The sequence below is a fragment of the Raphanus sativus genome, chromosome 5 (genome assembly GCF_000801105.2).
Source record: "Raphanus sativus cultivar WK10039 chromosome 5, ASM80110v3, whole genome shotgun sequence".
NCBI lineage: Eukaryota > Viridiplantae > Streptophyta > Magnoliopsida > Brassicales > Brassicaceae > Raphanus > Raphanus sativus.
In genome coordinates this window covers 11,904,640-11,919,434 of record NC_079515.1, presented here as the reverse complement: position 1 = coordinate 11,919,434, position 14,795 = coordinate 11,904,640, and the positions used below count along the sequence as shown (strand labels likewise).

Sequence of the window (14,795 nt, the reverse complement as noted above, 5' to 3'; positions counted from 1 at the left end):
CAGATTATTTTTAGAAAAAAAATAATTCTTATATATTGTGTTGGTATCATAAAATAATTATTTCTGTTATAAAAGTTAAAAATAAGATATAAAACAATTTATCTATATCTATACTTTTATTTGTGAATTTATTATATAGTTAAAACGAATTTATATTAATAATATTAATTCTTTTTAAAATAAGATAATTCTTATATATTGTGTTATTATCTTAAAATATTTCTACTAAAAAATTTAAGTTATAAAACAATATTCTTTTACTATTTTTAGAGTGAATTTGCTTATTTCTCATACTTTACATAATTATATGTTTAGTCATATTTTATGCTTAATTATTAATATAATAAATAATTTTAGTGATTTAACTGATAATTTATCATTGTCTTGAAAATATTTATAATATTCTAAAGACAATATCATATTCAAACTTATGCACTATAATTTAGTAATACTAAATTATTACATGTTTATATATATTTGGTTTAGTAATACGAAACCGAAGCTATTTTAATATATATATAAGATAAAATGAATTATTTATCTTTTACGATATATTTTTAGGACAATCAAATTCACTTATTGTAATAAATTCTGAAAAATTTGGCAAAATATTAAAATTATTTATACTATTATTTGAGGAAGAATTTGTTCGCTCTCACATTTAAATTTATAGTGCTAAAAATCTTTATTATTCTGAAAAAATAATTAAATTATATTTGTTAATTTATATTACCCATAAATTAAAAAATAATTTCATTAGTTTGATGGTAATCTTTATCTAAAAAATTCTATATTATACTATCTAAAAATATTTTACATCATAATATTTTTAAAATAAATATAATTTATGTATTATATGAATATTTCATTTATTTCACTTAATAAAATATATTTTATTAAAATAAAAAATATTTAATATAAAAACTAATATTTATTTAATTATAAAATATTTCAAAACATGATAATAATTTTATTCTAATGGTTTTTGAACTGATAATATACCTATTTATAATTTTTTAAAACTATTAAGCCCGCAAATGCAGACAAAACACCTAGTATGTTTATATATACTGCTATAAATTTTAATTTTTGAAATAATAATTTGGAACATTAAAATGATAAGTTTTAACTCTAAAATACTTTAAAATATAAAATCTCTGTACAATATGTAATATTAATCTAAGTCGTTAAAAAATTTGCATGATTTTGATCAAATGATTTACAAATTCATGATCAGTAAACCACAAAATATATTTTGAAACAATTTTTAGTCATCAAATTATCTTATATATAACCTATTTAATTATGATGTAAATTAATTTTAATTTTTTTTTCATAAATTTGATACAAAATAATTGATGAAAATTTAGTAATAACAAAAGTAAGTGAAATTGTATATGCAATTATCACATTAACTTCTCTAACACATAATAAAAATCTTCTTTGCCTTCTTGATTTTCTCATTATCATTTCTTTCTTTGTCACATTTTAACATGCATTGCTAATGTCTTTCTAATTTTATTACATATTTGTTTTGCCAAATATTTCTATCTTTTTATAAATATTAACACAAAACATACAATCAACCAAAACCCCTTTCAAATTCAATCATTTCAATGCCTTATTTACTATACTATGGTCTCTTTGTCTAAAATATAAAACATATTATAACTGCAAAGTTTTTACATGCAACATAATTCGTCCAATCTTTAAAACTTATATATTAGACGACTGGCAAGTCATCTAGATTGCCATTTGAAAGAAGCTAAATCATAAAATACTCTTTCTCTAACGCTCTAGCCTTGCTCTAAACACTCCTCCTTCACTCCCTCTTGTTTTTCCTTTGCTTTCTCCCCCACCGCTCTGACCTGGTCTGATACGCTTGCTATTCTGGTACGACGGGACTACCTGAAAGCCCGGTTTGAGTAACTTCGAGGTTAAGATCCGGTGTAATTTGGAGTAGCAGTGAGGATCATGGGAAGATGGTTGAGGAAAGGGTCGGCTTTTAGGGTCAACAGAGGAATCAGATCTAGTTTTTCCTCTTTCTCAGATTTCCAGCGACTCTGGTTCAGCGACAACGCGTGACAGAATGAGACGACTTCTCCACCATAGATCTTTGTTCTCGTAGGATGGTGAGACAAAAAGCGAAGAGATTTTTTCGAAACATGGAGAGAGGCTTTGTCCTCCAGTTCTCGGGGACAACATCTATCGAGGTTAGTGACGATGGAGTAGTCAACCGGAGGAGCTCACCAAGTGGCAGTATGTGTTTGGGGCTCCACATCCCAGCGCTGGAGCAGAACCGTTCATTTCTAATTGGTGGTATGAGGTCCGCTCATCTATAAACTTGAATATGATAATCGGTTGTGTATGCTTCTGAGACCCGCTTTCGAATCCAGTTCTATGTTACTGGTTTAAGGCTGAGGTTCGAACGTTTGAACACTGGGGGTTTAAGTCCAGCTCTAGAATACGCATTTGATGAAGTTGCTTTTGGGACACGAACATAATGCCAATCTTTTGGGGACCATTAGCACACTCAAAACTGAATCTTGTGCTTAGGTTTATACTTCATGAGTTAGTAGACGCTCTCGTCTGTAAGAGATGAATCCTTCCAAGTCTAAATATAGACTAGTGGATAATGTGAGAATTTCACGTGATAAATATAGTGCGAACACATCAAAGACAAATGCTTATTTTTTTATTATATAGAGAATAATGAGTTACACAAAACTACTTAATCATCTCAATCATAGCATTAGTACATAATAAAAATATGGTTTTTTAGCAACAATAAAAATATGGCTAACGGAAAATATGTTTGAAACTCTTGGGTTTGAAGTGGTGTTATGAGACATCATCTCTATCCCCCTTATATGAACATTTTAAATCACTTATATCTCCCTTAAATCTTCATATCCCTCTGATTCATTAAAGGAATGACAATTACCAATTTAGCCTCAGATAAAAAAAAGAAATTAAAAAGAGAAAAACGCAACTCTTTTGCGTTTTGGGAGATAGTGCGTTTGTGAAAAACGAGAGAGACCCGACGTCGAAGCTTCGAGCTTCTTCTCTCCTCCAGAGCTCACCCATTCGAAAGCTGCGACTCAGGCTTGTTATTCCGTCGTCTTTCGCCGCTGTGCAAGGGGCAATCTTATCTCTGTCCATCGCCGGTCTATTCTTCCGCAGAAGAGGTATGATTTTGGTTCCAAAGCTCTTGAATGAGCTGAGAAAGCTGATTTGAATGAATGTAGATGTTGGAGGTTGGTATTGGAATGGAAAATGAGTTGAATTGAGTAGGAGAATGGTTGCATTGTTCGATTTTCTCGATTCGTAGGCCAGTGAATGAAGATTTCAAATTCCAAATCTGTACGACTGTAAAACTAGGAAAACTAGTATAACTGAAATTGTTGCAGAACTAGTAAAGCTGTTATAAAACTGGTATTCGCAGGGGTGATTTTTCTATGAATAATGGATTGTATTGAATGGTTTTGGCAGGTTAGAATGAGCAACGTCATCATACACTTCAGATGCGAAGGTCAGATGTATTGTTTAGTGTTCAAGCATGCTGCTGAGGAGATAACTCTTTCAATGCTAGAAGCACGCATATGCAAAAAGGTCGGGGTTAATGAATGTAATGTGAAGTTGAATTTGAGCTACATTCCACTGCTGATTGGGAGCGACGAGAAATTCGCCATTTGTGATGATGAGGATCTGCTGAGTTATCTTTTGTCCCTTGATAAAGATAACTGGAGGTGCATTTTGTTTGTGGAGGTGATCAAAATGGCAGTACTAGCAGAGCAGCTTTCAAGAGTGGGGAAACGAAGTTCTCTAGGTATGAAATATGAGGTGTGGCATGAAGATGAAATCGGAGATAAAGCCATAACTTTATATGGTGGCAACAATCAAGTTGATAAACAACCCGAGGGGGGGATTGTGGCGATTGAGGAGATGTTGGAAAAAGGTGATGAAGACGTAAATGTTGATGGCAATGTGGAGGCAAATGTCTATGCAATTGATGATGGTAATGGTGATGGCAATGTGGATGAAAATATTGATGGCAATGTGGATGAAAATGTTGATGGTAATGTGGATAATGGTCGCGAAGACACAGAAAGGAGGGATGAAAATGTTGATGTTCCACCTGTTGGCAAAGAGATTCCGTTTATGGAGGAATGGGAAGACGGTCTTGGTTTGAAAATACAACAAGAGTTTGCTAGTAAAAAGGCAGTGCAAGAAGTGGTGGATAGAGGCGCATGCACGAAAACATTTGGGTTTAATGTGGTGAAATCAGATAAGGAGCGGTTAGTGTTAAAATGCATTAAGGAAGGATGTAAATGGGGAGTACGTGCTGCGAAGATTAAAAAATCTCAAATGTTCTCTATTAGAACGTACAACAAGATGCATACATGCTCGCATGGGAGTCAGAGTAATTGCAACTCAAAGAGGAGAGGCTCGCCACAGCTGGTTGCATCTCTATTGCGTGATGATTATCCAGGGCAAATGGAAACTCCTCGGCCTAGCAGTATCCAGACTCTTGTGTGGACAAAACTGGGTGTCAATATATCATACTCCACTGCTTTGCGAGGTAGAAACGAAGCTGTAAACGTTTTGCGTGGGACTCCCGAAGAAAGCTATCAGATGTTGTATTGTTATTTGTACATGTTAGAGAAGATCAATCATCAGACAATCACGAGTGTGAAATTGAATGATTCTGACAGATTCAAGTACTTGTTCATAGCACTGGGAGCTAGCATCAAAGGTTTTAAAGTGATGAGGAAAGTTGTAACCGTGGATGCTACTTTTCTGAAAAATGGATATGGTGGTGTACTTGTTTTTGCAACGGCCCAAGATCCTAATCGGCACCACTATCCTTTAGCTTTTGGTGTGCTAGATGGTGAGAATAAGGACAGTTGGAGTTGGTTTTTCAAGATGTTCAAGACTGTTGTGCCAGATTCATCGGAGTTGGTGTTTATGAGTGACAGAAATGGAAGCCTCATCAATGCGATAGCTAATGTATTTCCGATGGCTCATCATGCGCATTGTATATGGCATTTGGCTCAAAATGTGAAAGGTCATGTAAGTAACGTCAACAAAGAAGTTGTGCAATGGAAATTTATGGAGATTGCTCGGATTTACACAGTTCCTGAATTCGAGACTGAATATGATGCTTTCAAGATTCGATATCCATCAGCTGCCAAGTATTTGGAGGAGAGCAGTGAGAAAGAAAAGTGGGCGAGGTGTTAGTTTCCGGGAGAAAGATACAACATCGACACAAGCAACGTTGTCGAGTCGATGAACAGCGTTTTCAGGGATGCGAGGAAGTACTCTTTAATACCCTTGCTAGATACGATCGTTAAAAAAACAGTTGATTGGTTTAATGACCATAGGAAAGAAACCGTTAGAGGATCCACTGAGCGGAAACTAGTGCCTCTTGTGGAAAACTATGTGCATGACGCATGGTCAGAGGCGAGGAAATTAATTGTTTCAGAGATAAACTCTTCCGACCTGGAATACAGTGTCGTCGCATCAGATGGGAAGCCATATTCGGTGAATTTACGTGGAAAAAGTTGCAGTTGCCGGTTCTTTGATATTGAAAAGTATCCTTGTGTCCACGGACTAGCGGCTTACATTTTCTACTCTAGCAGTCATGGTAGTGGCTCTGTTTTCCAGTTAGAAGATTTGATCTCTAAATACTATTGGACAGAGCTGTGGGCATTGGCATATTACAGGTCTATTTATGTGGTTCCTGATAGGAGTCAATGGGATGTCCCAGATTACATCAAAGAAATGAAGATCATAGCTCCAAAGCGCGTTGAGAAGAGGGGTAGAAAGAGAGTGAAAAGGTTTCCATCTGCTGGTGAACGGCTGCCAAGGACGCAAAATAAAAGGCGTCCAAGACAAAGCCTGCAGTGGTTACTGTTTGGAAATCGAAATGTATGAGTTTCACTCTGTGTTATTGGGACAACTATGGAAAACTCTGATTTGTAATATAACTATGGAAGCCTCTGATTTGTAATATAACTATGGAAGCCTCTAATTTGTAATATAACTATGGAAAACTATGGAAAATTCTGATTTGTAATATAACTATGGAAAACTATGGAAAACTCTGATTTTTAATATAACTATGGAAAACTATGGAAAACTCCGATTTGTAATATAACTATCGAATTAAAAAACAAAATTATTTCTCTGCATCAGAGATTAGCATTTTAGAAACCCGCCAAAAGTTGAAATTTTTGATAAACCCGCCAAAAGTACAAGTAGTTGTACCCAGGATAGTAGTTGTACAGAAATTACAAATAGTTGTACTTCCGGTGAATTTCAATAATTTTGGTTATACATGTACTTATGTTTTGTTTTCATAGTTTTACGATGATGAAATTGTTCTAATAATCTGATTCTTGGTGTTTCCCGTACTAAATTGTATACATAAAAGAGTTTTACCAAATTGATCTAAGATGGAATACAAGACCTCTGGTGTAGGTGACTACAAAAGTGTATGTTGGGTAGTAAATGTGGCCACAAAAATATTACATTTCACTGAAACTCTTTTATGTATACAATTTAGTACGGGAAACACCAAGAATCAGATAATTAGAACAATTTCATCATCGTAAAACTATGAAAACAAAACATAAGTAGATGTATAACTAAAATTATTGAAATTCACCGGAAGTACAACTATTTGTAATTTCTGTACAACTACTATCCTGGGTACAACTACTTGTACTTTTGGCGGATTTATCAAAAATTTCAACTTTTGGCGGGTTTCTAAAATGCTAATTTTTGCAGACTCACAAATCGAGGGGAAAAAGTGAGAAAAAATAAAAAGTAGACATCTCGACTCCTCTCATCTCTCTCACCAGACTCATTTCTCTCTTCTCCATCCCATCTCTCTCCTAAATCTTCCTCATTTCCTTTCAATTCCGAACAAGAAATGGATCCATGGGTCGAGAAACAAGAAAATAGGGAGATGAAGAAGAACAAGAAACACTATGACATGCTCCAGTTTGTTTGCGATGCTCAGCACGGGATTCCATCTTCCTGCCCATGTGGTGGATTAATCATCAACGAGGTTTCTACTAATCCAGCAGATAAGGATTGGTTACCAGGCCGAAGGTACTTCACGTGCAGCGCATACAAGGTAATGTTTGCAGTTTCTCTGCTTGTTTAACTTACTTCAAGATGTCAAACTGAGTCGAACTCTGTGAAACTTGCAGAATGATGGTCTCCACTTCCGTCAACCATGGGTTAACGGAGTTGAGGAAGAAGTTTGCCGCCTTAAGAGCGAGGTGGCGAAAATGGCGGTGGAGATTGCTCATCTGAAAGACCTTATTACCCATAACTAATGAGCCTTATGTTGTGTTAAGACTTGTGTAAGACTTATGATTTATGTTGTACTTGTGTAAGACTTATGATTTATGTTGTTCTCGTTGTTTCTTTCCTTATGTTGTGTTAAGTCTTGTGAGAGACTTCTGGGAATGATGGTATGTGATGTTGTGTTATTCTCTAGTTATTCTCTAGTTATTCTCTAGTTATTGAAATAAGATCTCTTATTGAAACTCACTAAAACATACATAGGTTTTTTTCAACAAACTTAAAAATAGAATTCTTCAAACTTCCTGAGAATTTCATCTTCATTTTCATCATTCTTGTCCAAATCGCTTCTCATTTGTAAAATGGTCTGCTTCAACTGCTTAATAACTCGATCCTTCTCACGGATTTCATCACGAGCTTCAACCAATGCTAATCTCTGCCAATTTGTACCATCCTCTACATCATACCAACAGAAGTATTTGCAGCCTACATCCTGTCCAGGCTGCCAAGGTCCAATTCGAAAATATAAATATTCCACAAAAGAAACTCAAACTCAAGCTCAATTATCATACCTTAAATCGTGGACAGCCATAAAATCGACGCCCTGGGTTTTTGTCAGTCCACAATTGCACTACTGTCGCCGGCAACCGACAGAAGCAACGTCTCCGACCAGAATTGACCCTCCTCGATGATCCCGAACCCTCTTCCATCACAACTTTTAGATCTGAGAATAAGAGAGTTGTTTGATCAAAAAAAAGAAAAAAACAATAAGAGAGTTGATGGAGAGATGAGAGAGAGAGTTGATGTCACGAGGAGGAGAGGACCACTTGTTTGTGATGTGTTTCTTTATTGCAATAATAGAAGAGAGAGAGAGAGAGAGTGACAGAGACTGACAGATATCAGGACAATACCTACCTACTTATACTACTCTAAGCAAGAAAACAAAAGGGAAGAAAAAGACAAACAAAATGCAACATATAATGTTTTACATAAATTTCTTACAAACCAAAAGGAGACATAACCTTCGTTTTCGTTCAAAAGATAACATAAGTCTAAAAAACAAACATACTAAAAGCAACCAACATAAGTCTATTTTTAAAACAAACCAAAAGGAGACATAACCTTCTCACTTTTTCTTTGACCTCTTATTACAGCCAACCTCCTTATCAGGCCTCTCCTGATTACTCCTCTTACCAAGTGCTATCTGCTCGTGAATATAAGCCTTTGACACTGCAAGTCTTAAATCAACTTCTCCAACCTTATTCTCCATCCTGTCCATCCGCTCTCCAACATCTTCTCTGAATTTCTTAACGGCCTCTAATATTTCTTTTAGCTGCACCGAGTTCTCTGCTGATTCATTGGCTTCAATGTCGTTTCCACCAGTCTGAGGGGGAGGGGGAGGGGCTTCTCGGGCTGCCACATCCTCCGCAAACATATCGTCAAATCTTACAACATATTCACGAGCCACCCTCTTCATCCAGCTATCGACAATTGCATCATCCTTATCTCTGTTATCCTCTGGTTCTGTTATCCGCTCTAGTAGACTCCGTTCCTCTTCTCCTCTGACAGCCAAAACGTTATCAATGTCCTACAGAGTAACCATGTTGAGTCAATGCTTTATTCGAATTTCAAAGAAAGTTTCTTTGTATATTTTGAGGATGGATAACTAACCTGAGTATTACCAAGTGCTTTGTTTATTTTCCATAGCGGAAATCCCTTCATCTCACTTTGCTTGAACTTTGTTTGGCACATCCTTGGACATGTTGGGTCTGGGTCATCAACAGTCTCTCTGAATTTACTACCCAATTCACGAATAGCCTCAAATGCTAGCATCTACACATGTACAAAAAACAAAGTAAGTCTCAATATCACACAGGAAGTCTCTATTAGAGTTATTACTTATAAGACTTACCTCCATTGGAAGACAGAAACCGGGAATTGGCCATATCACACCTTCTTTCACCTCCCCATCGAAATGAGCCATAGTGTGTGCAATTTCTTTCATCATGTAATCAAAGGACAGTCTACCCCAAGGGAAAGTTCTACATAAATTCTGATCATCAATTGCTCTCAGCAAGAATGGATCCACGGGTGGGGCTTCATTTCCGCTCTTTGTCTGTCCAAGAAGAACACTCGATAGAAAATACAACACCAACAGCCTCAACCTATCACGAGAAGGTTCCATTCCCTCAAGAACTTTAGCTTTCACGTCTTGATATCTTATTATTCCCCTCCCAAAACATCTCCTCACAAACTTCGTGTCTCCGGCCTCCTTGTAGTTTAATGGATAGTTCTGACAGTTCAATCCAGATATCAAAGCATGTTCTCTGATACCATAGCGGATCGGACAACCATTCACGGCAAACCATGCCTCTTTTTCCTTTGCAATGCGAGTGGTTCGGAGAAGGAGCATCCACATGCCCATTACCTTGTGGTTTCCAGCCTGTGGCATGTGGAATATGTGCTTGAACTGTGGATGATTCACAAACCAATTCTTCTCTACCGGAGTTATTGGAGGGACTAATTCGCCAAAGGTTTTCATTACATCATCAATGAAACACCTAGTCGAGATCTTGATCTTCTTCCTATACTCAGACGGTTGGAAGTACATGCCCAAGGGTTTTAACGCCTCATTGTCGGAATCCTACAAACAAACAAACACCAAACACATCCTCCATCAAACCGAAACTAAGACATTGTCATTCTTCCTATAACAAACAGACGAGTTATCCATAGTTCTACCAGTTATCCACAGTTCTACCAGTTATCCTTTGTTCTATCAGTTATCCTTTGTTCTACCAGTTATCTTAATTCTATCCTTAGTTCTACCAGTTATCCTTAGCATAATTGACACAGTAAAATAAGGAACATAGAGATTCTCACCTCGCTTTCGGTTTCACTGCTACTTCCTCCATCTCTACCGAGATCTACTTCTTCTGACCTCTCTTCCTCTCCTACTCTGGAATTTCCATCCAAGTTTGCCGCTTGCTCCTCTGAGTTCTCTTCCTCTCCTTGTACTCCATTTCCATCCAAGTTTGCCGCTTCCTCCTCTGAGTTCTCTTCCTCCTTTGAGTTCTCTTCCTCTCTTTGTACTACATTTCCATCCACGTTTGCCGCTTCCTCCTCTGAGTTCTCTTCCTCTTCACTTTGGTTCTCGGAGGCTTCTTCGTTTCCGTTCTCTTCATCTTCACTTTCGTTGTGGGAAGCCTCCTGATTCTGGTTCTCTTCATCTACACTTTCGTTCCCTGGAGAGACCTCTTCGTTCTGGTTCTCTTCAACTGGGTTCGCATCTTCAATGGGGCTCTCACGGCTCTCGTGAGACTTCTCGTTCTCTTCATCTTCGTTGCGGTTCACATCTCCATCTTCATTAGGGATCGCATCTTCATCTTCGTTGTGGTTCGCATCTCCATCTTCAACAGACTCTGCTTCCGGTTGAGAAACACCAGTAGCTTCTTTTAAAGGAGGAGAAGTTATATCCTTCAGTGATTTCGTTCTTCTCTTCTTAGTCCACCTTATCTTTGCCATTCGTCCCTAAACCTAAAGATATAATTAGAGGATTAGGAAATGAGACCAGAAACGAATCGATACAAACCACAACGAGAGAACCGAGACAAATCGAAAGAGACACGACTGAACGAGAGAGAAACGCCCAGAAATCGAATTCAGAAATCTAGAAACCTTACCTCAAGATCGTTTTCCCCCTTAGTTCTCCTAGTTTCGTGAGAGAGATGAGATAGAGAGGATGAGGAGAGGATCGGGATCGAGAAGGAGAAGAGAGAGAGATGTGAGAGGGAAACTAAACAGTCACTTAGAGAAAATAAGGAGAGAAAAAGAGGGGAAACGAGAGAGTGATTAGAAATCGCGTTTGATTTTAGGGTTGATTTACTTTTTTACGGTTTATCCATTTAGGTCCGACGGGTTGCTGGATGGATGGGTTTGACCCTGGTTTTCATTGTAAATATCGACACTTTCCATTCTTTGTTCGTAATTTACTTATTTCTCGATTTAAAAATAAATGTAAAAGAAAATCAACTTATAACGAGAATATTGTAGCTTTAAAATTTTCTTCCACGGGCATTGGAGACAATTTCTCTGGTGTTATTTAGCTGCTCATATAGCCCTCTGCGTCATCAAGACCCACCCAACTCATGAAAGCAAATAGAAACTCCCTAAAACCCACTTTCCCTTTTCGTCCCCAATCCATTTCTTCTGCACCACACAAACAAAATGACGATAAACAGATTCCGATGAGTAATCAAAAATCTATTTCATCTGATCACAAACGCATAGACGAGAAATTGTTACATACCGAATCTCATGTTAGTGACATGTTTAGGAGATCTCTCTAGCGGATAGTCTTCATTATTCAATGTCTTTATCACATCAGCCTTGTTCAACTTCCCTTTAGCATCTTTGTCCAAAAACAAGAACACTTCCACTATCGGATCAAATATTGATTCAACCAAATTCGGACCCATCTCTGTCGATTCCTCCTAAGAAAAACGCACAACAAATCAATACCTGAAACGTTTAATATATATATCACCACGTCTGGTTGATTGTTACCTCTGTGGCTCCAGTGGAAGGTTTTGCAAGAAGATATATGAGACAAAGAAGGACAATAAACTCATTGAACTGTATTCCTTTGCTTCCATCAACGTCACACCATCCATATAAACCTTTCACTTCTTCCTCCGACAAACTCATCAGCTTTAGTTCCTCTAAGCACTTCTTCAGCTCCTCCATATCTATTGTCCCGTTTCCATCCTTATCTGCAGAATTTTCACAAACCAAAAACGTTAAAAGCTTTAAACCGGTTTAAATCTTGAAAATGTTTCAAGAAACCGTAACCATAGGATTCGAAAACGTTTCTGATGTTTCTTAATCCTTCTCTTAGCTGAGGAAACTTCATGATGATTGAGTCCATGGACTTTAAACTTTGGTGTCCCGGATAATATCTCCTGCTCTCCACCATTTTCCGTTCCAGCTTCGCGTCCAGCTCAGCATACTTCTTGTTACTCCCCGAGTTAACACAGCAGCAGAGCATGCTTCCTAGGCAGGTTTTGTATTTGAAAAGTATGTGAAAGAAAATAAAAGTTGATAGAGACTACAGAAACCAAGATCTGTCATGTTACTTATGAATGAGAGGGACAAGACGTAGCAGATTAAGTAAAGCATAAACAATTATGACGAAAAGCATTACGAATAGTAGCAAAGTTAAAGGCTCAAACCTTGGTGGCACTTTCATCATTTCAATGATTTTTAATAATTACTTATTCTATCTCTTTTGTTTCTTTATAGTTTCTGCCCTCAACACCTTTTAATAATAACAATAAGGCAAGGTTTAAGGAATCACTAAAGCTTCAACATCAAATATGTACAAGACAAGTTTTGTATCAGAATAATACAAGCCCCTCCAAAGCAAGTAAAGAAGTCTCTCTACCTTAATCTAAATCTTTAACCAATGGTACTACGAGGTATAAGATATATCACTAACGGCTTGATTCCTCTAATCAAGTCTAGTATATATTCCTTCCATCTTTGCACCTAATATCTTTGTATAAATATAGACCATTGGTCTTGTGAATAATACATCTTCCATATTCAACATGGTATCACAGCCAACGATCTAAAAGTCTCTCAATTTTAGAAATTCTCATCCTGACACTTAACAGAAGTATATATAATTATGTTGTTGATACCTCCTCTGATCTTTGTAGGTTGATGGAAAGCCTAGCCTTGAATCTTCTACTTTACATGATCAATGAACAATAAGAAAACAAGAAGCGTAATGCCTTGTTACTGTTGTTGGAAACAGAGACTTGTTTCTCTGTGCGTTTGTTTGCTGTGAAGAGAATGAAGCTTGGTCACTTCCAAGCTCAAAAGCCTGGTCAATCCATCCTAAATCAGAAAGAGAAATCAATTAAGTGAGTCGAAAAGGTTTAGGGACTAATTTGCCTCAAAAAGAATCTGAAAAACTTAGCACAGCTGAAGAAGTAAGGATCTTTGAATGGATTTAACGAGTTTGAAAGCAATCAAGAAAACCAAAAAAAGAAATAAAACTTGTTGGCTCTGTATTAACAGAGGACTAAAAAGATTGAAACCCAGATTGACTCTGCAATGGTAATCATTAACCAAAACTCAGATTTTTTTATTTTATTTTATAAAGAAACAAAGAGCAATTAGACATCAAACAATTCCATACGATCAGGTATTTCTAAATCTTACATTCTTTAAAATGATTATTTATACACCAAGTTTTACTAAGACTCGATTTCTAATTGGAAACGGTTTCGGTTTCCTCAAGAAGATCATCATCAATTTGAAAAGAAGACAAGACAAGTAAAGCTCAAGACTTTATAGAGAATCAAAGACCATCAAAACAATTCTACACGATCTTCCACTTAAAAAAAGTGTAGACATGTTTCCTAAATCATACACAAAGAAAAACAAGAACAAAACAAAAAGATACTACACACTAAACGCTTCACATTCCTCAGGCTCATCACGCAGATCATCATCTCACTGGTTAATACTCTGTTTATATGCAATGTTTACTATGATACTACGTACTAGTAGTCTAAACGATCTCACCTTCCTCAAGATCATCAAGACGATCATCATCAATATCAGTTTTCAAAACCAACCCAAACTGTTTAAGCAAAGATCGATCTCTTGCTTTACGAGAGTTGCCAATGATAATTAACAGTTCTTTTTCGGCAGACAAAGGATGGAAGTATTTACACTCTGAACTTGCTTCTTCTTCTTCCACTTTCAGCACCGCAAGCCTTGCCTCTTGTCTCATTCTCATTCTTGCTTCGATTCTTGCGTTTTCTTGAAGCTGCTTCTTCTTTAGAAGTTGCTTCTCCCTTCTTATATTCATCATGGCTTCAGACTTGTTACTACTCGATTTGACAATGATATCCGCAAACCTAATCTTTATCGCTGCCGCATGATCAGATTTTGAGGAGAACAGCGGAGGATCACGACCCAGACTTGTTGCTGTCGCCATTGCTAGAAAAACCTAGTTTTCGAAATTGGAAACATAAAAAAAACGAAATCGAATGTCAAGAAAGAAAGAAGAAACCCTAATTCTCGGATTTTGTTTTTCGCTTACGAGAGAAAGAGAGGGAAGAGTGTTTATTTCGTTAGGGGACTGAGTGGAGATTATATAGAGAGAGACTGATGCTGAAAAATACGATCCGCCGTTACCAGATCAAAAATCCGAGAGAATTTTAATTAAAATTTTTTTTTTTATTTGCCTTGGCGTGATTAGTTTAAATTTACTTTCTTTTTTTCTATAATTGTCTCAAGGTAACCTTGTTTGGACTATTCCACGATATTTTACTCTCTTTTGTGCATTTTACACAACAAAACTCATGATAAACATCATTCATTCAATTTTATAAAAAATTACAATCCAGCTAACGTAACAAAAATGATGTTATAAAAAAACATCATTCGTTATATTCTTTATA

The 14,795-nt window shown here is 36.6% G+C and overlaps 2 protein-coding genes across 8 annotated transcripts; both read right to left on the bottom strand.

Annotated features, from left to right (window-relative positions):
• Positions 1-2,697: 2,697 nt before the first annotated feature.
• LOC108861649 (probable calcium-binding protein CML22) lies at positions 2,698-14,573 on the bottom strand. 7 transcript variants are annotated; one of them, XM_057011009.1, is made up of 7 exons: positions 13,912-14,471; positions 13,020-13,218; positions 12,169-12,369; positions 11,884-12,089; positions 11,627-11,810; positions 11,420-11,526; positions 2,698-2,845 (listed from the first exon to the last, which is right to left on the bottom strand). In XM_057011009.1, exons 3-6 carry the CDS (start codon positions 12,362-12,364, stop codon positions 11,420-11,422), a joined length of 693 nt encoding a protein of 230 aa, XP_056866989.1. In that variant the 5' UTR covers positions 12,365-12,369; positions 13,020-13,218; positions 13,912-14,471; the 3' UTR covers positions 2,698-2,845. The 7 variants fall into 7 exon arrangements, with proteins under 7 accessions (XP_056866989.1, XP_056866988.1, XP_018491066.1 ...); XM_057011008.1 differs by lacking the exon at positions 2,698-2,845 and having other exon boundaries at positions 11,351-11,526; positions 13,912-14,341; positions 14,435-14,573; XM_018635564.2 differs by lacking the exon at positions 2,698-2,845 and having other exon boundaries at positions 11,351-11,526.
• Positions 8,417-10,842, bottom strand: LOC130494845 (uncharacterized protein At3g43530-like). Its single transcript, XM_056985657.1, has 4 exons — positions 10,201-10,842; positions 9,230-9,961; positions 8,989-9,150; positions 8,417-8,905 (listed from the first exon to the last, which is right to left on the bottom strand). Exons 1-4 carry the CDS (start codon positions 10,840-10,842, stop codon positions 8,444-8,446), a joined length of 1,998 nt encoding a protein of 665 aa, XP_056841637.1. The 3' UTR covers positions 8,417-8,443.
• Positions 14,574-14,795: the final 222 nt, after the last annotated feature.

Excerpts from the sequence above, each read along its gene's own strand:
- LOC130494845 (XM_056985657.1), bottom strand. The coding sequence starts at position 10,842 with ATGGCAAAGATAAGGTGGACTAAGAAGAGAAGAACGAAATCACTGAAG. Across the intron at positions 9,962-10,200 it reads GCAGTGAAACCGAAAGCGAG|GATTCCGACAATGAGGCGTT; the intron begins GTGAGAATCTCT and ends GTTTGTTTGTAG. Across the intron at positions 8,906-8,988 it reads AAGCACTTGGTAATACTCAG|GACATTGATAACGTTTTGGC; the intron begins GTTAGTTATCCA and ends GTTACTCTGTAG.
- LOC108861649 (XM_057011008.1), bottom strand. The coding sequence starts at position 12,364 with ATGCTCTGCTGCTGTGTTAACTCGGGGAGTAACAAGAAGTATGCTGAG. Across the intron at positions 12,090-12,168 it reads AAACGTTTTCGAATCCTATG|ATAAGGATGGAAACGGGACA; the intron begins GTTACGGTTTCT and ends AAAATTCTGCAG. Across the intron at positions 11,811-11,883 it reads CTTCCACTGGAGCCACAGAG|GAGGAATCGACAGAGATGGG; the intron begins GTAACAATCAAC and ends CGTTTTTCTTAG.